The following is a 25,769-nucleotide window of genomic DNA, read 5'->3' on the forward strand; positions in this document are numbered from 1 at the left end:
AGTAGTTTTCTTAAGCACAATTATTCACTAGATATACTTATTGATCTTCAATAACGTGCAAGCTGCAGTATTAAAAACCATGTGAACTACAAAGGCCTCAGGCCCTGATCTTGAAAAGTGCATAATTGTGTATATATATAGTTGCTAATATAGATGGGAAAGTTCTTAGTGCCTTAAGACCAATATAGACGGAATGTAATAAGGATTAAGGAGGAAGAGGAGGAAAGAAGAATTTGGGAAATTTCAAGGAGAATTTAAGGCTTTAAACAACACTTAGAATTGAGAGATGCACAGATTGTGGGGTAGGAGGGGGAATGGATCTTCCAGGCAAAGAAGAGGAGAAATATTTTTAAACAAATTACAAGGATAAAATAAGTAAGTCGTCTTTGGCCAGTTGTGGATAGATTTATATAACAGTCACTAACCATAAATATAAATATGTAAATCTTCCTTCATTTATTTGCAGGGCCATTTTGAATCACTTTATAATGTTCTCTGTTGTTCAGTACTTGTGCCAGTCTTGGGCTTGTTTGCTCTCAACTTCGCTCCTTGTTCTCCCCTGTTCTGTCTGTAATGCAGGAGGACAGACCCCAGCAGGCTGTAATTATCAGGCTCCGTGTCAGCTGACTTCTGTCCAAGTTTGGCTATGAAGGGGCACTCGCAGAAAAACAGAGTGTAGGAGGAAGGAAGAAACTAGAGTATTCTCCCCTCTGTCTCTGCCTTGAGCATTATCTCTGGCAGCAGGTGTGTTCTTCTGTGGCTTCAGTGTTTCCAGGCCACTGAAGTGGCCTTATGTGGGTCCAGCTTCCACCACGTAATCCCATCCCTCATGCTGCTAGTACTATAAGGAGTTTCCTACTTTTTAATCCTTGGATTGCCTTGCTATCTTGTTTGGATTTGAAACTCTTCTATCTCCTATGAAGTCAATTTCTTGCTTGAAATTCCCTCTATTACAAATAATTGAAGTGGTTTCCATTTTCTTGGTTAGACCCTGACCCTGACAATTCAGTAACTGTCATTTGAGTATCTGTGATGGGTTTAATTGTGCCCCCCCAAACTTATATGTTGAAGTCCTCCCCACAGTACATCAGGAAGTGACTGTATTTGGAGACAGGGTCTTTAAAGAGATGATTAAGGTAAAATGAAGCCATATGGGCAGGTTCTACTCCAATCTGACTGATGACCTTCTAAGAAGAGGAGATGGACACAGACAGACACACACAAAGGGAAGACCACGTGAAGGCAAAGAGAACACCCCCATTTATAAGCCAAGGAGAGCAGCCTCAGAGGAAACGCCCCTGCCAATACCTTGATCTCAGGCTTATAACCTCCAGAACTGTGAGAACATAAATTTCTGTTATTTAAGCCATCCAGTCTGTGATACTTTGTTATGGCAGCCCTAGTAAATTAATATAGTACCTTTACAGATATTCTATTTTCTAAACTTATAGCTATGGTTTCTAAGTTCTTCATTGCTCTCAATTTTTAAAGTTCAATTTGTAACCACAGCTTCCTTGAGGGTCTACCCTTGCAGAATGTAAAAGCATATTATTTGATGGATCTACTGGTATTTATGTGCATTCAAGAATCACGATCCCTTATTTAGTCATGAACCTATATTCCAAATTTGATTTCTCATCAATTGTAACATATGTAGTTTTCAGCTTAATTCACATAGTAAGGCTGTGTATCCATTTATGCTCAATCTAAAACTATGTGCAAAGATATATAGAGACCATAACTACAAACCAATGGCATATATAACCAGTCTGGAACTAGAATAATCAATTAAGGAACAATAATAATTTTCATCCAGACCCTATCATTCTGTCCTTCTGTACATACTCATCATGAACCTTCTACGGGCTTTATAAGCATGGCTCTTGGCTTGTAAAAACGATATACGATGGGGATATTAACAATAAGATTACCATTAAGTATCTGAAAATATGTTTAACTTTTCAGTGTTAGCAAAGTGTATCTTCTGTCTTCTAATTTAATCAATTATTCTATATATAATCTGTTGAATGTGTGGCATTCTATATGGCACACACAGCATCCGGCCACTGAAAAGCCATGGCCTCTCCTTACTTATGGGCAATCTGCTGATATACACCCAGGAGGGGTGTAGTGAAAAGAGAAAAATAACAACAACCACTATTAGCCTTTCATAGTTCTTATTCTGTGGACATACACTCAACTGAAAGAAGAGATTTGGAATATTTGATTTGGAAGAGGAGATAGGTAAGATAAAAGCAGGAAAGAAAAGTAGCAAGAAAAACAGAGAATAACCAGTCCACTCTCCTACCCCCAGTTATACTCAGCCTTAGCCATTTATTCCCTTTTAACATATATTACAATTTGCAATTAGTTTACCTTTATTTACTGAGTTTTTGTCTGATTTGCCCACTAGACCCTCACAAGGACAAAGACGGTGCCTGACTAGTTCACAGTTGTATCCCAGAGGCTATCCCAGCCACTATTAAATGGTTGATAGTTGGTCAATATTTCTTGAATGAATGTAGAAAGGAAAAAGGAGAAGAGCAAAAGTATAGATATAGACTACTATTCTTATGTGCAAGGCACTGCTAAGACTATAAAATGCCCACAGCAATCGTCTCCCCTCAGGTATCTTACACTGTAATCAGAGAAAAAATTAGATATTAAAAAGGAATTAATGCTGAATGAAGTGCTGAATGAAGAGACATTGCATGTCTCAGAAGTTCAGAGGAAGAAGAGCAAAGTGCACGTACTGATAGGTAGAATTATTGAGGAGATGTAGAAATACCCAACAAAAAGAGAGAAGAAGCCAGTCACAGAAGGACAAATACTGCATGATCCCACTTACAGGAGGCATCAAATATAGTCAAACTCATAGAAGCAAAGAGCAGAATGGCGGTTTCCAGGAACCAGGGGCAGAGGGAAAGGAGGAGCTGCTACTCAACATGTGTAAAATTTCAGTTACGCAAGACAAATAAGTTCTAAAGATCTAAGGCACAACATCGCGCCTATAGACAACAGTACTGTCTTATACACCTAAAAATCTAAGAAGATAGATCTCATGTTAAATGTTCTTACCACAATAGAAAAAGAAAGAGAGAGAAAAGAAAAGCACCAGGACTCTTCATCAGTATCAACCTCTGAATGTGTTCCATACTGCAAAACCATGAGAGTTTCTCTCATATGCTATTTCCCGTCAAAGCCTGGCTGTCACAGGGAAAGCGTTACACTTTCAACACTGTCTGTGAAACCAGGGGTCGCCAGGAACTCTACCAGGCACTTCAATGGTGACCACCTGCAAGAGCCTCTAGGCATCACTGAATTCCCGGCCTCCGTGAGTCTATTAGCCAGTCCGATGAAAAGAAAGAATCTCATGGCGCCCGGTGCTCTGAAGTGTGTTGCTCCTGTCCCCTCAGGCTGACTGGAGTGCCCATCTGCCTTGGTTTTCAACAACTGCAAAGAAGCCCAGCATGCAGGGAATGAAATATCTACTGCGTCAGGGGCGCTGTCAATTCTGAAAGTGCTTGTCGGTTTGTACAACTGCCTCTAAGGGTCGGAGGTAATTTTTATGCATTGTGGCAAACTACTTCCAACCTAAGTCTAAACATTTGGCAGCCCCCTACAGAGTATAACTGAGTATTGTTTCTAGTTTCATCTACCTTTTTAGTTGATTACAGACATTTTCATTCCTAGTGGCTGCTTTTTACTAATTTTCAATTTATAAAACAAATGGGCAATAATTATGTTTCCTAGTATTGGAATTGTATATTATTAATAAACACTTGGTAAATATATATTAAAATATTAAATATACAATGAGCTAAGCATGTATATTTCTGTGAAATGTATGTTACTCTATCTATAGAACAGTTCTGACAACTTTTGGGAGAACAGCAGTAACTCGTTTCTTCATTTCAAATCAGACAATCACCTGGCCAATTCATTTCATCATAAAACATTGTAGCAAAGTAACACATGAAGAGATATATAGGTCCCACTTGATGTCATAAAACATATTTCTCTGCCAGTTTTCATATCTGCAAAATTAAACTTATGTGCTTCCTCCAAGCTGAAGAAAATTGGGTACAATGATGGACTCCAGGCTACTGAAGAATAGTTCATCCAGGTACAACTTAAATGCTCTGGTAGATTCAGGCTATTGGATCAGCCTCAGGACTAGCCACGAATTTATTAAGTACATTGTTCACCTTTTCAACCGTATGTTTTCAGGCTATTATCAAAATCAATCCGAGAGCTTCGGAAGAGCCATGAACTGTTTGGATGTCTGTGCTAGGATGTCCTTTAAACATTCTAATTGCTCCGGAGGAACCCTAAAATAGTGTCTGGTTCTCTCTGTGCCTCTAATAGGAAGGACAACCTCTGGAAGAGTCCCCTAAAGTTCACCTGAGACTTGCAGGATGACTGCAGGATGACGCCAATCCCAAAGACACATTCTATTTTCCCAGAAACCTGATAAAACCTGACAATTGGTTGAGGTAATCAACTGACAATCAACAAAATGATAGTTATTAAATGGCTCTATGTACCTGGCATTATTGGTAACCATGGCAGAGAGACAGGGGGCTACCTTCATGCGGCTTATAGTCCAGCAGAGATGGCATACACTGAACAATTAATTCAAGGGTGATGACCGTTAGAAAAAGGAAGTTTGGGGGCTGGCCTGGTGGCACAGTGATCAAGTTCATATGCTCCACTTTGTCACCAGTTTGGATCCTGAGTGCAGACCTACACACTGCTCATCAAGCCACACTGTGGCCGCATCTCACATACAAAATAGAGGAAGATTGACACAGATCTTAGCTCAGGGCCAATCTTCCTCATCAAAAAACAAAGAAAATAAAAGTACAAAGAACAGTGAGAGAATACAGCAAGGTGATTTAACTAAGCTTAAGGGATCAGGAAAGGTTTCCTTGAACAAGGAAAGTGAACTGAAGTTACCTTAGAAAAGAGATGGTATAGGAGAAAAGGAAGCATCTCCAGGAAGGTGAGCCAGCGTATGATCCAAGACTACTAGAGAAAATTAACAGGTCTGTGGCTATTCACCAGTAGACAGTGGATTCTGTGTCCAGATCATCTAACTGAAAGAACAAAAATTGCATCATTTTTTGGAAACATTTCTAAAGAATGAAAAATGTAAGTCTCTGTTCATGAGACGCAGAGATGACTGGAGTGAGGTGGCAGAGTCGACACCTAAGTCAGGACTACATGGTAATATTCACCCTCAGTGATAGAACATCATGTATGTAACAGAAGGAAAGCCCACTACTACCTCACTCCCAACCAAATAGATCTCTCTCCAAATGCCATCACAACCCGTCTAGTTGTTGCCTGGATGAAAGTAGGTAACCCTAATTCACATCTTACCTTCCAGGGTCATGCAGGGTTTATGAGTAAATAATACCAAAATGACTGCTCCTCGTATGCCATTTTCTTCCATGAACTTAAAATAAAAATCAATTCATTGGACAATGTTTTTTGAAATCTTTAAATTTTAGAGGGGGTAAGTTTCTTTAGAGGTTACCTGAATGGTACTCCAGAGAAAAAGGGCCTGAGAGGTAATTTGGCTTGCTAAAGATCACAAAGCTAGAGTCAGAGCTGGAACTAAAATCCTGATACTTATTCTAATGTTCTTTACATGATTGTATATACTTATTTTTAAAGTTATCTGTATATTGCTGCCCTCTAGCAAATGTGATAATGATTGGATCTAGACCAACAACCATAAACAGGGAATAACTATTGGTCAAATTATTTATTAGGATTCTACTATATGACAACTGTAATTTTGTAAATAGTGAGACTGAGACCTAATGTGGGTTTGAGTCACAAATTTGCAGTGATAGCGAGCAACGACTAGAAGAAACTAGATAGCACACTGCTATAGCAAAAGGGGTGTGAACATGGCTTTAATAATGACTCGGCAACAATAACCACAATTTTTCCAAGTTCAGCTTGACCTCCAGCCTCCACAGCTTCATTTATTTTGTTGACATATGTAAACAACACATTCTCAAAAAAAAGTGCAAGAAAATCTTCCCTTCACATTGCTATAACATGCTCGTTCTCTTATAAAGTATGTACAGGATCTCACACAAAATCCGCTAGAAAAATACACAGCAGGAACACTTTACTGACTACAGACAGATTTGGATGCCCATTAGACAGTCAAGAAAAGGCTACCACCACTGATTCTCCTCCGCGGCAGTGCTCTGTGCCATCCCCACGCCTTCCATCCAAGGGTTTCTATCTTCTGGGTCTTGTGCAAGGGACATCATCAAAACAACCTTTTTCTCTCTTACAACCTTTTTCTCCATCCAGGTAAGAAGCTATAGAGTAACATGGTGAATAATAAGTGGATGGAATCAAAGAAATCATTCATTCCATCTGCATGAGAGATTCTTTTGCTCACTTAGTCAGCAACAATGAACCACAGCCAGGCTTTAAAATGAAACACTTTCCTCCCCCCAACCCTGCCACACACACACACACATATACACACACATATACACACACACCCCAAAGAAAGATTTAACATCTGTATTTATTTTCCCCAAAAAAAGAGATGGGGTGAGCAAGAAAGAGGATCTTTCACATTCTGCATTTTCAGAGTAAGTATCCACCACGACTTGCCATGATAACTAAATTTATTATTAACTGTGTATTTCATGATGTTAGTGACAATATGTTAATGTGATTTTTCACGTCCTCCTGCAGTGAACAGATGGCTCCTTTTACTTTACTTTCCACATCAAGTGTGATTATTTCTTGGTGCCAAAAGCCACCTGCCGCTCCTCGGTCTCCAATCTAATTTTTTATGTTGGTAAAACACAGCAGGACTTGTTATCAGTTGGATGGCATCTTAATAAAAGGAGACATGCCAACATATTGACATCATGTTCAAGGGGAAATTTCAGCCCCTTCAAACCCTTAACCCCCTTCCCCTACCCCCTTTCAAAAAATGAGGGAGAAAAAGAAAAAAATAGATGCAAAGGTCCCACCAGTTTCAAGATGTTGGATTACAATTGTTGGGCCTAGAGCCAAGATGCTGAATTGGCCTCCCTTTGTTCCTAAACCCGAGCACCTCACTCAGGGCTCTGATCTTTCATCCTGTGTAATGATAATTAGCTGTAACATATTCCAAAGTCAAATGTAAGCAGGAATACATTAACATTGAGATCAGTGTCAGGGCAATTTTCACTGGGAAAATGACAAAGAACACACACACACAATCAAAAATTTCAAGATTCAAACATTCATAAAATCACTTTCGTGACCATGAATATTAAACTCATTGACTTGTCTACTATGAGTGCTTACCTAGAGTGCCAAGGCCTTCAAACGTGGATGCAGTGACTCCCACAGCCCATGCTTAACAGAGAAAACATGAGTAATAAACCACGGTGGCTTGCTTTAATTTTTCCATTCTTTATTAGAACAAAGAGGGACAGTAAGTTAGGTGATTTGTGGTCCAAGAAGAGGTCTTCCAGACGATTGGATAGCATGGCTCTCAACAGCTGGTCCAGCACATTTGGGAACAGCATGTAGAAAAATGCGTCAGTGTTTTGAAGATTACCAACTGTGATGATGCATTGATTATGACACAATCTAAAAAAAGTTATATTTTCCAGCCACAAACTATATAATTCAATGCCCTTACCATCAGGGCACATGCTCTCAAACTCAAGAGTCAGATAAGTCCAAATTTAGTGAATCCAAACTCTCAAAACTGATTCCCACTCTTTACAGATTGAAAAGAGCAGCGGCATTCTTAAATGCCTGATATCTCTTGTTAAAAGACAAGGAGTTAAACATACAGCTGGCTTCCTAAGATTTACAAAATTTATAAAAGGCAGAAGAAAATTCTTACAGTAAAAGTGCAAATATCTTAATAAAAATGATTCACAATTAATGGCATTCTTGAGATGAACAACTATATCAAGATTATTCCACCAAAGGATCTCTCAAATTAGTGTAGATTTGGCAGAGATACTTTTATTCCTTTCAACTGTCCCTCCAAACAAACAAAAGAACCCATATGAAATAGATCTCTATTAACTGTGTTTTGCATTACATTTCCCCAACATTTTGTTATAAAAATTTGCAAACACATAGAAAAGTTGCAAGAACTTTACCATCAACACCATTATATCTACCATATAGATTCTACACTTTTACTATACTAATTTTATCATATGTCTTCCATTTATCCATCCTTTTATCTATTCTTCAATCTGTCCTATTATATTAGATTGTACAATGAATAACCAATGGCCCATCCAGCAATAAAAATTAGAATTATCTTGACTTTATGATAATTACTTAATAAAGTGAAGACTATATATAGTGGTGTTCATTAACTCACTCAACAAATATTTCTTGAGTTTCTGCTTTGGGTTAGGCACTGTTCTAAGTGCTGAAGAAAAATTCTGAATAAAACAGCCAAGATACTGCCCTCATTAAACTTATAATTTAGAGAGCTTGACAGGGGAAAAGTAATAAACAAATGGCTCTCTAAAACACGATGTGCAAAGGAAAGTATGTCAATATAGACAAGTAAATTTAGTTGGGACTGCTCTTAATTTAGATGTTGTAATAAGGGCAGGAAGAATGTTTTATGCACCACTATGTTATTGCCTATAATAGAGTCCATATACAGCAACCTCTCAAAATATATTGTTAAATTACTGAAAGAATGGATAAATTTTAAACTTTATAATGTGGACATCATTGAAAAACTCTTATGTTGAGAAGTAACTGCATTTTAGAAGAGTAGCTTTACGGTAAATAAATAATAATATAAAGTCAATTAGTTTAACAACTCTAATTTTAATAATCCTATATTAGAAAACTTAAATTTTAAAGAAATTTCTGATTTTTTTGGACTAGTCTGAATAGAATGTCCATCATTAAAGCACTTGCATTTGTATGGAATATAATACAAATTGTCTTGCAAGACAATAACAATTTCCTTGTAAAGCTGAATTCTTCACAAATAAGGTAGTGCCAATCACTATTTCAGAGGTGCTTAAATTAGAATATTGGGAAGCTACTATAGACTAACAATCAAAAGTTTTGATTTTTTTTAAATAAAAAAGTAGTAGAGTTAGTTTAAGCTTCTTAGTTAAAAAACAAAACATTGTTAGCTTCAGTTAAATCCATCAACAGTTTTCAATTACTCTAAGAAAGTTAAATCAATCTGGTCAATTTTTCTTTCTAAACTGAATGAGACACTTACCTGATTATTTATTGGCTACAATCTATTAGCAGTGAAAGGAATACGTAAACTAGTTCTTTATAAACATAACTTATAACTTTATAAATAAGTTACTTGTATTAAAGACAAAATGCTTAAAGTATTCCTAGGCTCAATAACTAACAGGAAGGGCCGGCCCCATGGCCAAGTGATTAAGTTTGCATGCTCCACTTCGCAGGCCCAGGATTTCACCGGTTTGGACCCTGGGAGCAGACATGGCACCACTCATCAGGCCATGTTGACACAGTGTCCCACATAGCACAACCAGAAGTACCTACAACTAGAATATACAACTATGTACTGGGGGGCTTTAGGGAGAAGAAGAAGGGAGGGGGAAAAAAAAGAAGATTGGCAACAGTTGTTAGCTCAGGTGCCAATCTTTAAAAAAGAAAACTAACAGGATTGGGAAATTCCTGTGTATATATTGGTGTGACAGGGGAGAGGGGATGTAGAGAAGAAATGTTGGATCAAATCTTTTTTATTGTGTAGATTAATCTATAATATAATGTTTACTACTGCCAAATACTTGGAAAGAAAAAAAAATTTTTTTAACTATTTAAAAACAGCCTTGTTCCATGCAAATTCACATATAGAATGGCAAACTGGAATACTGGTAAGTGTTGTCTTTAAACGTTTGCTTAGAAAATCTCTGACAGTATTTTAAAAATTGAACAAAGGTATGATCAGGAAAATCTGTACTATTTTCTGATGATTTAAATCCTCTACTATTTAAATTAAGTCTGATTGCTAACTTTGCCCTTCTCACTGTGTAAAATTCCTTGAAGGATTACTTAAATGGAAAGTAGGATCCAGTTAAAACAGTAAAATAATATTACTGTTGATTTTTATGTTATTTTCTATCCTGTTTTTTTTTTGTTTGTTTGTTTCATTAAGGATAAATGAGCTTCATCCTTGAGCTAACTCAAAAGTATCATCTATGGCCTAATGCAGAAAATTGACATTCATTGACTAGATTTTTAATAAATTTTAATTAGTGAGTAAATTTATTCACCAACTTTCCAATCAATCTGAAAATTTAAGTTTCTATTCAGTGGGCTTCCATTCTGGCCAAGGTAGAGTAACGAAGACTAGATTTACCCTCATTTATCATCTGAAAGAATAAAAAAAAATGGACAAATATATGAAACAGTTTGCATAATTCAAAAAGGATATAACAAGAGTTCACAAGATGCTGGATATTAGACAATGAAGGATAATGAACCCTAAGAGGCAAGAAACACATGGCATGAGTACTATATATCCCCAGCTTATTGCCTTGAGAGAGTTTTGAGGCCACAGCACTGGGAGAGGGACCCCAGAGGAAACCCTGTAGTGAGGAGATGGAGCTGAGCACCTACAGAGACAAAGGCAGCTACAGTGTGCAGGACATAGTACTGAGAAGAAAAGAGTTGCCCAAGAAGAGACCTCTGGAGATCTCCAGAGGGCACCCCCTCAGTATTCAGTTGAGTAGTGATCAGTGCATGTGTGTGAGGAAACTACTTGAGGCTGGGGAAAGATATACATAAAAAGATTAAAGGTGAAAGTATCCAATGTTTCCCCAGGCTTGGGAACAGGGAGTGTTCCCACCAGCCATGAAAGCCTCATTTTTCATGGGCCTTGAAGGATCTTATCCCAGTAAAGGGAAATAATAGCCCCAGACTGAGCACTATCCTTGTTCCACAAAATTTAAAGGCAAGACTCAAAAGAATCAAACTGTTTCCAAGTAAACCAATTGCATCTCAAAACAAAGCTCATGATTTACAGGAATACAAAAATATCCAGCAACCCAATCAGGTAAAATTTACAATGTTTGGCATCTACTCGAAAATTATCTGGCATGCAAAGAAGCAGATATATACAAGCCATAATAAGGAGATAAATTAATCAGTCCAAATTGAACCAGAACAGAGATGTTAGAATTAGCAGAAAATGAAATTAAAAGTTATTCTAACTGCATTCCATATGTTCAAAAAGTTAAACAAATATTTTTAAAACTCCAATAGAACTTCTAGGGATGAAAACTACAATGTGTGAGGTGAAAAATACACTGGATGAATTAACAACAGATTAGACATTGGATAAGAAAAGACTAGTAAACTTGAAGACATAGCAAGAGAAACTATCTAACATGGACCATAGAAAGAAATGATAGTTATAACAATGAGTAGAACATCAGTGAGCTGTGGAACAATTCCAATATGTGTAATTGGGTCCCTAAAGCAGAAAAGAGAGAGAAAATAAAACATATTTGTTGAAATAAGGGGCCAAAGTTTTCCAAATTTGACAAAATCTATAAACCCACAGATCCAAGTAGTTCAATGAGCCCCAAGCAAAGGAAATAAGAAAATTACACCAAGTGACATCATCATAAATCTGACCAAAACCACTGACAAACAGAAAGAAACTTAAAGGCAGCGAGAGACAAATACACGTGTTAAACATAAGGATGGCAGTGAAGCTCACACCTGAAACACAAGACAGAAGATTGGTGGAGCAAGAGTTTCAGTGCCCTGAAATTTGAAAAAAAAAACAACGGTTAATGAGAACTCCATACCCAGAGAAAATATCTTTAAAAATAAAATACTTTTTAGACATTCAAAAGTTGGAAGATTTCATTTCGAGCATACCCACACTACAAGAAATGTTGACGGAAATTTTACAGGGAGAAAGAAAATGATAGAAATATGGATCCACACAATAGAATGAATAGCACTGGTTATAGTAATTAAGTGGGTACTATATATATTTTTTTAAACTTAAGTCTCCTTAAAAGACAGTCGAGTCCGTGGGGGGGTTGCGTGTGCAGCCTGAGGGGGGAGGGGCGAGTGAGAAGACGCAGTGCCAGTTAAAGGGCAAAGGTTGCCTCGCGATGCTTTAGCTTCAGCGGAGGCCGGGCCGCCACTGCGCCTGCGCCTGTGCCTTATGCTCCTGACCCTCCCGACGTGCTGCGAGCCCCTCCACCTCAACATTCCTGTCACCCAGGAAACGGCTGCAGAGCCGCTAAGCTGACCCGCTGGTTTCATGGCAGCCCCAAAGAAAGCAGTTGTGGGGCCGTTGGTGGGGGCAGTGGTCCAGGGGACTAACTCTTCTCGCTTTCTGGTCTTCAATTCAAAAACAGCGGAACTACTTTGTCGCCATCAAGTGGAATTAACACAAGAGTTCCCAAAGGAAGGATGGGTGGAACAAGACCCTAAGGAAATTCTTCAGTCTGTATATGAGTGTATAGAGAAAACGTGTGAGAAACTTGGCGAGCTGAATATTAATATATCCAACATAAAAGCTATTGGTGTCAGCAATCAGAGGGAAACCACTGTAATCTGGGACAAGGTAACTGGAGAGCCGCTCTACAATGCTGTGGTCTGGCTTGATCTAAGAACCCAGTCTACCGTTGAGAATCTTAGTAAAAAAATTCCTGGAAATAATAACTTTGTCAAGTCCAAGACGGGCCTTCCACTTAGCACTTACTTCAGTGCAGTAAAACTTCGTTGGATTCTTGACAACGTGAGAAAAGTTCAAAAGGCTGTTGAAGAAGGGAGAGCTCTTTTTGGTACCGTTGATTCATGGCTTATCTGGAGTTTGACAGGAGGAGTTAATGGAGGTGTCCATTGTACAGATGTAACAAATGCAAGTAGAACAATGCTTTTCAACATCCATTCTTTGGAGTGGGATAAAGAGCTCTGTGACTTTTTTGAAATTCCAATGGATATTCTTCCGAAAGTCTGGAGTTCTTCTGAGATCTATGGCCTCATGAAAGCTGGGGCTTTGGAAGGTGTGCCAATATCTGGGTGTTTGGGGGACCAGTCGGCTGCATTAGTAGGACAAATGTGCTTCCAGGAAGGACAAGCCAAAAACACGTATGGAACAGGTTGTTTCTTACTATGTAATACAGGTCGTAAGTGCGTATTTTCTGAACATGGCCTTCTGACCACAGTGGCTTACAAACTAGGCAGAGATAAGCCAGTATGTTACGCATTGGAAGGTTCTGTTGCTATAGCAGGTGCTGTTGTTCGCTGGCTAAGAGACAATCTTGGAATTATAGAGACCGCAGAAGAAATTGAAAAACTTGCTAAAGAAGTAGGTACTTCTTATGGCTGCTACTTCATCCCAGCTTTTTCAGGGTTATATGCACCTTATTGGGATCCCAGTGCAAGAGGGCTAATCTGTGGTCTCACTCAGTTTACCAACAAACGTCATATTGCTTTTGCCGCATTAGAAGCTGTTTGTTTCCAAACCCGAGAGATTTTGGATGCCATGAACCGTGACTGTGGAATTCCACTCAGTCACTTGCAGGTGGATGGAGGACTGACCAACAACAAAGTTCTTATGCAACTACAAGCAGACATTCTGCATATTCCAGTAATAAAGTCCTGTATGTCTGAAACAACTGCACTGGGAGCTGCCATGGCAGCAGGAGCTGCAGAAGGAGTGGGCGTTTGGAGTCTTGAATCCGAAGATTTGTCAACCATCACGATAGAACGGTTTGAACCACGGATCCAGGCCACAGACAGTAATACTCGTTATTCTACGTGGAAGAAAGCTGTGATGAAGTCAATGGGTTGGGCTACAACTCAGTCTCCTGAAAATGGTGATGCTAATATTTTCTCTAGTCTGCCCTTGGGCTTTTTTGTAGTGAGTAGCATGATAATGTTAATTGGAGCAAGATACATCTCAGGTGTACCATAATAATATCAAGCATGGATTTCCAAGATGTGAGCTTTTTACATAATGAAAGAATCCAGCAATTCGGTCTCTTAGTGAGATGATACTATCATAGACTCTGATTTTATTTATAAACTACTTGGTGCATGACTTATGGGAACCCTACAAGTAGACCTGTGGCTTGAAATAAATAAATTACAGCAGAAAACACTGTATAAACATTTGGTGTGTTCTTTTAACATCGACAGTTACAGTTGGGCCAGCTACTTTAGGGGTTAACCCCCTCCATTGCTGTAAAATTCTGCTCCCTGCCCTCTAAAATATAGGATATTCAGATTCTGTCTGTGGAATCTTTCATTAAGCATTTTCTAACACTTAGGGACCAGAATTTGGTTCTCTGTGCTACACACACTTGATTAAGAGGTATAACTGACCTGATAAAACTGAGGGACTTCTTCTTGTTATTGTTGTTTTCAATAGGCCCCCAAAGTCCTCTTTTGTACATATTAGGAAGACCACAATATCTTTACTGAATATTTAATGAAAACATAAATTCTTACAATAGAAATTTAGTATTCTCATAGCTGAGTTACTTTCCTGGGAAATATTTGCCAAATTAAAATTCCTCAGACGTTTTACTTGGTCTTACTAATTACGCAATTTGCTATGTAGATCCTATAGGGAGAAGGACATTTTTTTTCCTGTGTTTTTTCTTTTCATCTCTCCACTTTATGTACTTTACTTGGTATGTACGACATATATGCGTATAGACTTCATTGTAGCTGGTAGCTTGTAAGGATAGTCTTAAGTGGACCAGTACATACAAAAATATTTTAGGGTAGATATTTAGGCAATAATTATGCATATTATTTACCAGGAGAAAGTTTTTCTTAAAGAGGCAGTATTTGAAATTTAAGTGTATGTTTTATGTTGATACAAAAAAAGTGCATTATGATTTCAACTATATTTCTTACACCTTGCCTTTTTATTTGTCTTGGTTGGATACATGATGGAAAAAAGAAAAAAACTGTGGACTACTACAGTAAACATTATTTTCAAGCAGAAAAAAAGAAATGATTATTCAAATAATAATAAAAATGTAGTATGAGTTTATGCATACATAAAAGGAAACAAAACAGCAAGAAAATTGGAAGTGGATAAATGGAAATGTAATATTGTAAAGATTATACACTATATGGGAAATGGTATAACATCATTTGAAATTACACTGATAATTAAAGATGCATGCTCTATATCATAAAATAACAAAAGAAAAAGTTATAATTAATAAAAGTACATAAGCTAGAACTATAAAAATATTCAGTTGATCCAAAAGAAGGCAGAAAAGAGATGAAAAGGGAAAAAAGGATAGAAAAATAGAAAACAATGGTGGGAAAATATATTTAAACCTAACCATACCAATAAGCACATTAGATATAAATGGTCTAATTACCTCAGTTAAAAAGCAAGATTGTTATATTAGATGAAAAAGCAAGACTAAAATATATACTGCCTCCAAGAAACACATTTCAAATATAAAGAAAAAATAGGCAAAACGAAAAAGGATAGGAAAAAAACATACCATGCTAATATTAAGTGAAAGAAAGCTGGAATAGCTATATTAATATCAGAAAGTAAATTTCACAGTAAAGAATATTACCTGTGATAAAGGTCATTTTGCAATGATAAAGGGGTCAACTCATCAAGGGGACATAATGCTAAATATTTGTGCACCTTACAACAGAGCCTCAAAATACATAAAGCAAAATCTGATAGAACTGAGAGAAAATGTATATAATCTACCATTGTAGTAGGAGATTTCAACGTCTTTTACTCGACATTTGATAGAACAATTAGAAAATTTTAATAAGATATAGAAGATATGAACAACACTATCAAACAACTTAATTGACATTCATAGAATATATCACTCAACAATAGGAGAATGCATATTCTTTTCAAGTGCATATGAAACATTTACCAAGATCTCATTCAGGCCATTAACCAAGCCTCAATAAATATAAAAGGATGTCATACAAAGTATACTGTCTGAACACACTGGAAGTATAAATCAATGAAAGAAAGATTTCTGGAAAATCTCCAAATATTTGGAAACTAAATAACAAACTTTTAAATCATCTATGAGTTAAAGAGATAAAAATGGAAAACAAAGTATTTGGTAGGAGATGGAGCCATCCCTACTGGGCCTGGCATCCAAGAGAGAGTGCCCCAAATCTTACCAGGACTCCCTTGAGTCCAGCCAGTCAGCAGCCATGCTTTCACCGTGGAAGATAGCAAGCAGACCCCAGAGGGTGGAGGCATGCTGGGGGCTGTGAAAACATGCAGGGGAAAGGGATAGAGCATGATGACACATTGAAGGCACCAGGGACAGTAAAGAATTAAGCATCAGAACAGCTCACCAAAGTTGCTTTCTCCTAAAACACCTCCAAGTCCATGAGTGAGAAAAGACACAGATCCTGTGGCAAACTGTGAATATTCTGATGACACTAGCACAGTTAGATTTACTAAATGCAGGTCCTCACAAGAAAAGGGAATGAAAATGAAAACACAACATATCAAAATTTATGAGATATTACTAAAGCAGTACTTAGGGAGAAATATATAGGACTAAAGGCCTCTATTAGAAGAGAGAAAAGATTTCAAATCAACGATCTCAGCTTCTATCTTAAGAAACTGGAAATAGAATAACAAATTAAATACAAAATAAGTAGAAGAAAAGAAATAATAAAGATGAGAGCAATAATCAGTGGTATAGAAAATAGAAAAACAATAGCCAAAATCAATATAACCAAAAATTGGTTCTTTTAGAGTATCAATAAATTGATAAACTTCTGGCCAAACTGACTAGAAAAAAAAAAAGATGACAAAAATTATCAATTTCAGGAATGAGAGTGATACCACTATAAACCCTAAGGATATTAAAATGATAATATAGGAATATTACGAAAACTTTTTGCCAGTAAATTTGACAACTTAGACGAAATGAACAAATTCACTGGAAAACACAAACTACCAAAAGTCAAGAAAAAATAGATAACTTTGTTTTAAAGTCTGTTTTGTCTGATATAAGTATTGCTACGCCCACTTTCTTTTCTTTGCTATTTGCGTGGAATATCTTTTTCCATCCTTTCACTTTCAGTTTGTGAGTGTCTTTAGGTCTGAAGTGTGTCTCTTGTATGCAGCATATATATGGGTCTTGTTTTTTTATCCAGTTGGTGATCCTATGCCTTTTGATTGGAGCATTTAGTCTATTGACATTTAAAGTAGCTATTGATAAATATGTATTTATTGCCATTTTGTTACTTTTTTTTTCTAGGTGTTTTAGTAGTTCTTCTCTGTTCCTTTCTTTTTCTCTTGCTCTCTTCCCTGGTTTGATGGCTTTCTTTAGTAATGTGTTTGATTTCTTTTGTCTTACTTATTTGCTTACTTACTACAGGTTTCTGATTTGTGATTACCGTGAGGAACCTATACAATATTCTATGTATATAACAGTCTATATCTAGTTGATAGACTCTTTAGCTTAACCTCTTTCTAAAAGCTCTACTTTTTCACTCCTCTTCTCCCACATTTTATGTTTTTGAAATTATATATAATCTTTTGTTTTGTGTGTGTCTATCTATTACCCTCTTATCATTGAAATAGGTAATTTTAGTACTTTTGTCTTTTGACCTTCATCTTAGCTTCAGAGGTGGTTGATCTGCTACCTTTACTATATTTTTACCTTTACCAGTGATTTTATTGCCTGGTTTTTTTGCAGGGGGGTTATTTTTTTCATAATTTTTTATCCCTATTTGTGGTCATTGCTTTTCCACTTAAATAAGTCCCTTCAGCATTCCTTGTAGAACTGGTTTCTTGGTGATAAATTCCTTTAATTTTTGCTTGTCTGGGAAGTTCTTTATCTCTCCTTCCATTCTGAATGACAACCTTGCTGGATAGAGTACTCTTAGTTGTAGCTTTTTTCCTTTTAGCACTTTAAATGCATCATGCCATTCTCTTCTCGCCTGTAGGGTTTCGGCTGAGAAGTCCGCTGATAGCCTTATGGTCTTTCCTTTGTATGTCACTTGTGGCCTTTGTCTTGCCACTTTTAGGATTCTCTCTTTATCTTTAATTTTGGACTTTGTGATTATAATGTGTCTTGGTGTGGGCCTCTTTGGGCTTATCTTGTTTGGAGCTCTCTGTGCTTCCTGTACTTGGATGTCTGTTTCCTTCCTTAGATTAGGAAAATTTTCATCTATTATTTCTTCAAATAAATTTTCTGCCCCTTTGTCTCTCTCTTCTCCTTTTGGGACACCTATAATATGAATGTTAGTGTGCTTGATATTGTCCCAGAGTTCCCTTAGGCTGTTCTCATTCTGTCAAATTCTTTTTTCTTTTTTCTGTTCAGCTTGGGTGATTTCCTCTAGTATTTCGTCTAGTTCGCTGATCTATTCTTCTGCATCCTCTACTCTGCTACTGAGTCCCTCTAGTGAATTTTTCATTTCCAGTATTGTATTCTTCATTTCTGATTGGTTCTTTTTTATATTTTCCAGTTCTTTGTTGATGAGCTCACTGTGTTCATCCAGTCTTCTCCTAATATCTGTGAGCATCCTTATGAGATTTTGTTTGAACTCTTTGTCAGGTAGGTCACTTATTTCTGTTTCATTTAGTCCTTTTTCTGGGGTTTTGTCCTGTTCCCTTGCTTGAAATGTATTGCTTTGTCTCCTCATTATGCCTCTTTCTCTGTGCTTATTTCTATGTATTAGGTGAGTCAGCTATGTCTCCTGATCTTGGAGAAGTGGCCTTATGCAAGACATGCCTTTTGAGGCCCAGCAGTGTGCTTCCCTCTCATCACCAGTCCAAAAGATCCAGAAGTGACCCCTTTGTGGGCTACTTGTGTCCTTCTGCTGTGTCAGGGTTGCTCCTAATGCAGGTACCCAGGGAGTCTAGTCTTTCCTTCCCTGGCCAGCTGTTTGTAAATCCAGTTTGGGGAGCCTCAGCACCATTGGCTACAAAGTCTGACAGCACACTTCTGTTGCAGTTTTCCTGTTAACTGGGTAGGTGCCCAGTGTAGATGGTTGCTAGGCCCAGGGACTTACAGTTGCTATAGGTCTCAGGCCTACAAGGCTGTTGTCAGTTCTCTTAGGAGTGCAGCTGAGTGGGGCTGGCCCTAGCCAGGGAGCACTCAATTGTTGCAGGCTTTGGAAGGTGGGGCTGATCATTTTTATGGCTATTTGTGAAGCAGAGGTCTTCTGCCACTGATAAGCCTCACCCACCACAGGACCACACAAACCATCAACACAGTCCTGATCCATGCATACTTCCCCAATGCCCCACTGAAGAGGCCCCCACCTCTCCACCAATGACCCCATGGTTCACCGGGTCCTCACACAGGCCCTGCCCACAGAGGGGGGACACACTTACCTTCATGTAGAGGATCAAGACACCTAGTCAATGCAGGCTGACAAGTAGCCTGAGGGCTTACTGTTGGGTGGGGCAGGTCCCTAGGGTGGACTGCCTGCCCTGGCTGAACTGGATTAAATCTGTGCTCTACTGGGTGTTGTAGCCCCCTGGGCTAACAGGCCAGGGGAGGAACCTCTATGGCATCTTCCGGGGTCTGTGTCAGCACGCCTGAACCAGGTCAGAACAATGGCCCCCACCAATGTCTTAGTCTCTGGAGAGGACCCTCCTCTCACTGAGATGCCCCCAGAGCACACCAGGTGAGTCTCGTTTCACCAAAGGACTGTAAGCCTTCTCTCTGGTGATTTCAGGTTGCTGAGACAGGTGAGTTTGTGTGTGGGCCCTTTAAGACCAGAGTCTTTTTGGTTTTCATCCAACAGCTTTTCTGGGGGTATTCCCCGCTGCAGTTAACAGCCAGTGAAGCCAGATAGTAAGACCCTCATCTCAATTGTGCTGAGTTTGAAGTATGTTTATAGCAGAATCAGCCCCTGCTCCGGACCTCACCCCTCCAGGGAGGTCTGCATACCTTAGGGTGGCTCGCACCTGGCAGGCTGAGAAACTCTGCTGCACTGCTCCCAAAGGTGACTTTTTTCTCTCCAGCAGGAGTTTCTGCCCCTTCTGCCTTAGTCAGGACTGTCCCTTGTTGTGGGGGTTCTTTTATCCAGTTTTCAGTTTTGTTTCCAGGATAATTTTTCCAAAAATAGTTGTAACCTGGTTGTGTTTGTGGGAGGAGATGAGTCCAGAGTCTGCTTACACCACCATCTTGATGAGATCCCAAAATAGATAACTTGAATGGCCCTTTATCTATTAACTAAATCGAATGTCCAGTTTAAAACCTCCCCACAACGAAAACTCCAAGCCCAATGGCTTCAACAATGATGAAATAATACCTACACAAACCCTTCCAGAAAACTGCAAAGGAGGGAACACTTCCAATTCATTCTTTGAGACCAGGATTACAGCATTACTCTGATTCCAACACCAGACAAAGACATTACAAGAAAAAACAACTGCAGGTCAATATCCTTTATAAACATAGATGCAAAAATTATAAACCAAATTTTAGCGCAGTTGATCTAACAATATATAAAAAGGATAAGACATCATAACTAAGTCAGGGAACACAAAGCTAGGACAATGATCAATGTAATTAGAAAACTTAACGTACTTCACTACATTAGCAAACTAAGAAAGAAAAACTGCATAAGATATAACTACACACTGACTAGAATGTCTAAAATTAAAAAGATAACCATGTCAAGTGTTGTTAAAGATATCGAAGAACTGAATCTCTCACATGATTCTGCTAGAAATGTAAAATGGTACAAACATTTTAGAACAGTTTTAACAGTTTCCTTAAAAATTAAATATATAACTATATTATCTTAGGTATTTACCCAAGAGAAATGAAAATATGTCCATACAAAGATTTGTTCATAGCACTTCCACACAATGGAAAATTACTCAGCAACTAATGATACACACTACAGCTTAGGTGAATTTCAAAATAATTAAGCCAAATGATATAAGCCAGACTAAAGAGTATATACATAGTGTTTGGTTCCATTCATAGAAAGTTTCAGAAACTGCAAACTATTGTATAATGCCAAAAAACAGATCAGTGGCTGCCTGGGAACTGGGGTCGGGGGAGGGGGATGAGGAGAAGGCAAGAATGGGTAGCAGGCATGATTACAAAGGGGCACAAAGAAAATTTGGGGAGTGATGACCATGTTCATTACATTATGGTGACGGTTTCAAGGTGAATATATATGTCAAAATCAGTCAAAATGAACACTTTAAACATGTGCAGTTTATTATATGTCAATTATACCTCAATAAAACTGTTTTAAAAAGGAGAAAAAAATTTATCTTCAAACTCTGAAGGAATACAGCCAAACTTTGCCCAAGCAGGTTAATCTTTGCTCTTTTCTATTATGCATACTGATGTACCTCGCTGATTCTACAGTCTGCTGCCATGGGGTGTGCCCGTTCCTATCTCTAGCAGGTCTGTGAGCTTTATTTGAAGTCATTTGTGTGATTAGGCTGGAGAAGTACATGATAATGTCTAGCATCATTTAAAACAAATTAATTTCCCATTTCATTTATCTGGTCCTAATTCTCAGTCTGGGACTCATTGCAAATGACCTTATGAAGAGTCACAAACAAAGATATCATAAGAAAATCAGGCTAAAAGTCCTTAAATTCAGTATCGCATTCTCACTCCTTCCATAAACACTACTGTGACTATTAGCTTTCTTTTTTTTTATATCTTTGCCTTTCTAGGTCTCATTTCCATAATTTAACTCATATGATATTGGTAAATTACAGTACTTTGCCTCAAGGCTATAAAGGAGCTTCTGTATATTCTATTATAAAATTAGCTAATTAATAATTTCTGTATATTGCCACTAAGCAGAACTACATGGTTAAATTATGATAATGGGGTCTCATTGCATGCATGTTATGAAACAGCAAGTCATCATTTAATGTCAGGCATATGTTTGAGTGAGAGAGCATGAGCTCCAACATTAACCAAGAGAATGAAAAGCATCTAATTCTGATACTATTTTACAAAGATGCAGTTTGTGAACTAAAACAAGTAAGTCTGGGAGGGGAGGTGGGTGAGTAAGGAGGAAGAGAGAGAGAAGAAGCAAAGAAGGTCATAAAGGGAAAGGAATGTTCAAGGTAACCAAAGAGAAACAAGCTGTACTATTAAATCTAATTAAAGGCGTCTTACACGGGACCCATGGAGAAGCAGCACTAAACAGTTAACCATTTCTAGCTTAGCTCTAGGAAGGGCAACCATGTACATCGCTCTTAGAGGGATAAGCATCATCCCCTCCTCACCCTAAGTTATTATCTGTTTGTGCCTGATTTCTGGTGCTTATATTATCATTTTGATATGAATACCTGTAATCTCACAGGGAAGCTATTGTTTCACTCACTGTAAGACCTTGTTCTCAATGCATAAGTATAAATGTTACATTAAACAATCCCCATTTAGGTGAAACATTACCCACCAACTCTACAACTGTTGGATATGGAAAATTTGTTTCCATGCCTTTTTTTTCTCAATCATGTGAACTAATAAGATCCCCTAGGGTAATCTTCCAGCAAAGACTAGAGTAAATACAATATTATCTCAGTCAGTCATCTACTTTGACCTCCCGCTGAAATGACAGCTCTATAGTCTATTCGATTGTTTCAATCAAAACAAAATGAATAAACTTAATAAATTTAATATTTAAATATTCCCCCGTAATTTCCATCAATAACCTTTATAGCCGGATTTATTTGAACCTTGGAGAAATTGCATGCGATCCTTGTCCTCTACGTGTTTAGCATACATTACAGTTCATTATCATATTGGCCCTCAACAAACTGATTAATTTTACAAAAAGAAAAGAAAAGAAGACCTTGTCCTTTGGTGGGAGAAAAGTAGAGGATGTTAAAACTGTATTAATCGTCTTATATTAAACTATCTATGAAATTCAGTTCATTGTAAACAATCCACAAATCTTTCTTATATTCAGTTATTAAAGTATGTTTTTTTTTGTTTTTGTTTTCTGTTTTTTTTAAAGATTGGCACCTGAGCTAGCAACTGTTGCCAATCTTCTCTTTTTTTCCTGCTTTTTCTCCCCAATCCCCCCAGTACATAGTTGTATATTTTAGTTGTGGGTCCTTCTACTTGAGGCATGTGGGACGCTGACTCAGTGTGCCCTGATGAGCAGTGCCATGTCTGCGCCCAGGATCCGAACCAGCGAAACCCTGAACCGCTGAATCGGAGTGCAAGAACTTAACCATTCAGCCACAGAGCCAGCCCCTAAAGTATGTTTTTTAAGTGTCATAGGAAATCCAAGTTGGGAAAACACAAAGCCAAAAATAGTAAGGAGACACTTACTTAGTATATGTCTATACTACTACCTTCGAAAGAGTGCTAGGCAAGAACCAGGACAAAAATGTTCGTGATTGCAAATAAGGATATCTCTGATTTGTCTAGCTTTTTCTCTGAACTGAAGTAGGCAACTAGCTTAATCGCACCTCCCTGTTTCCACCTTTATGTGGCCTTAGCAAAGTGACCAGAGCAGGAGATGAGCAGATACCCCGGAGCCTAAACTTTGATTAAGATCTCCCTCTCTTTGTCTCTCTCTCTCTGGTTGTAACCTAAGGCTTGTCTGGCCTTAAGTGTATTTCACTGAATAAACTGATTGTTTCTTCCCAACCCTATTTCAAACAGGCCATGGATACCTACCATTAGCTCAATTACACAGATGAGAACATTGAGGAAAAGAACAACAGAATTACCCTCCCCATCTAGAAAGGGAATAGCTTTAGAATTTTAGAGGTGATTCATCTGAGGAATTTGATTACTCGCATAGAATTTAGTATTTTCAAAACACAGTATTCTCAAAGAAAACTCCAAGGTGCCTTCTACAATGTCAAAAGAGCCTGGAGATGGACAGGGTTTGAGCAATCATCTAGTCCAACATCTCCCAAGAAAAAAAGTGAAAAATTTAAATCACTTGCTAGATGTCGTGAAAACACATTGGGAGCAAAATTAAAATATGAGTTTTTACATAATAATGTTCCTTTACCTTCACCCAACTGATAGGCTTTTCTTGGACTTTGTCTGCTTTGAACAACTCTGTTACGACTTTTTACAAGACAAAAGTAAAGATGTTTATAACTTATGAATTTCTTATAAAACTTAGAGTTATGTCTTGGGCAACAGATAATTTGATGCACACTCACATACTCATACATGCATACAATTTTTATGGCCATTTAAGCCAGATACATTCTGGAAGATTCTGAAGTATAATGAAATCATTTTCTATTCTCCAGTGATTTTCTATTCCTGAAAAAGAAAAACCAAAATTGTTTACAGACTCTGCGGGAGCCATTTTCTTAGTCACAAAACATGCCAGAAATTTTGGGGTGGACTGGTAGAGGAACCATTCTTTTCTGGATACAAAGCTTGCTTCCTCCATAACATGGATATCCTTTCACACTGACCGAGTCCTTCCCCTCATTTCAGGGAGAAGTGCAAATTTCTTCTTCCTCTGCCTCCTCTTCCTTTTTCCCTTCTTTGTCTTCCTCTTTGTCTTTTTCTTTTTCCTGAAACAAATCCATCGAGTCACATCATATGGTATTTACTGCTCGTATTCACAAACATCAAAAGGATAGCAATCTGTTTAATATCCTGCAGATGAACATGCGCTAAAAAGTGGCATTGGCAATTGGGCACTGGCTGCCCACTGGGCACCAAGCAGTGATGTGCTAGAGATCTGGCGTGTTGTTCCACAGAGGAGAATGATATTCATTACGATTGTATTAAAAACAAATTATGTACCAAATGTTTGCTTCGAGAAGTACTTGGACGATCATTTATCTGCCTTTCATTCATCCCCACACAGCCTCTACCCTTCAGCTCTATCATTGTCAATACTTTGCCTGTTTATATATGTGTTCCTCTCCCATTTGTTTCTGAGTTCAGTAGAGTTTTGCCTTCTCATACCAGCCCCAATGTATACTATGAGGATCATGCAGTACCTACAGATAAGAGGAGCATGGCCAAAAAGTATATAAATCTTTAACAAAATAGTTTCTATAGCAGCTTATGGTGTCTCATTTTTGTCATGTAATTGATAGTTGTCATTGGAGAACTGAGGCATTTATTTTTCATTTTGCAGATGTGAGAGACTGCAATAAGGAGATAACCTATGATTTAGAAAGATAAAACTTTGAATTTAAAATAGATCCCTAATTAATGTTAGTTAGAAATTAGAGATCTTATATGTCAGGCTCCTTATTTTAAATAGTTAGAAACTAGAGTCCAGAGGAGGTGACGGCCCAAGGTCTCAGGGCTGGTTTGTGCCCAGAAATGCAAGGATTAGAACCTAGGGGAACTTTCTTCTATACCATATGCCCAATTTTCTTTGAAGATTTCAATTTTAAGAATAAAACACCTGGTTTTCTTTAAGATCAAATCCAGAGATATTTGGAAATGCAGTGTAATTGCATAGGATTCTCCCCTAGACATTCAAAATTGTTAGGTCGTGGGGAAAGATCTTAGGGGAACTGAATTTAAAAGGTCTCTTCCCTCTGTTTCTTCCTGTGAATTCGCATTCTTTTAGTTCAGCCATCACCATTATCTTCTGATAATGGCCCTTGATATACTAGAGTAATCTAACTTGTTCTGATAATCGTCCCTGATACACTACAGTAATCTAACTTGTCCTGTCCCATCGCTCTAATTTATCCTCTACATTTCCACCATGGTTCTCTCTCCCTTCCCCTCCACTCCCCTTCCCATCTCTGTCTCTCTCTGATTTTAACATAATTTATTATTTGGGGTTTTTTTTGCCCAAGTGCCCCA

General features: G+C 37.9%; 1 protein-coding gene across 1 annotated transcript; it reads left to right on the forward strand.

Annotated features, from left to right (window-relative positions):
• The first annotated feature begins 7,436 nt into the window (after positions 1–7,436).
• Positions 7,437–14,152, forward strand: GK2 (glycerol kinase 2). The gene has a single exon (XM_070612736.1). It carries the CDS (start codon positions 12,296–12,298, stop codon positions 13,955–13,957), a length of 1,662 nt encoding a protein of 553 aa, XP_070468837.1. The 5' UTR covers positions 7,437–12,295; the 3' UTR covers positions 13,958–14,152.
• Positions 14,153–25,769: the final 11,617 nt, after the last annotated feature.

This window comes from Equus przewalskii, chromosome 3 (assembly GCF_037783145.1).
Source record: "Equus przewalskii isolate Varuska chromosome 3, EquPr2, whole genome shotgun sequence".
NCBI classification, from domain to species: domain Eukaryota; kingdom Metazoa; phylum Chordata; class Mammalia; order Perissodactyla; family Equidae; genus Equus; species Equus przewalskii.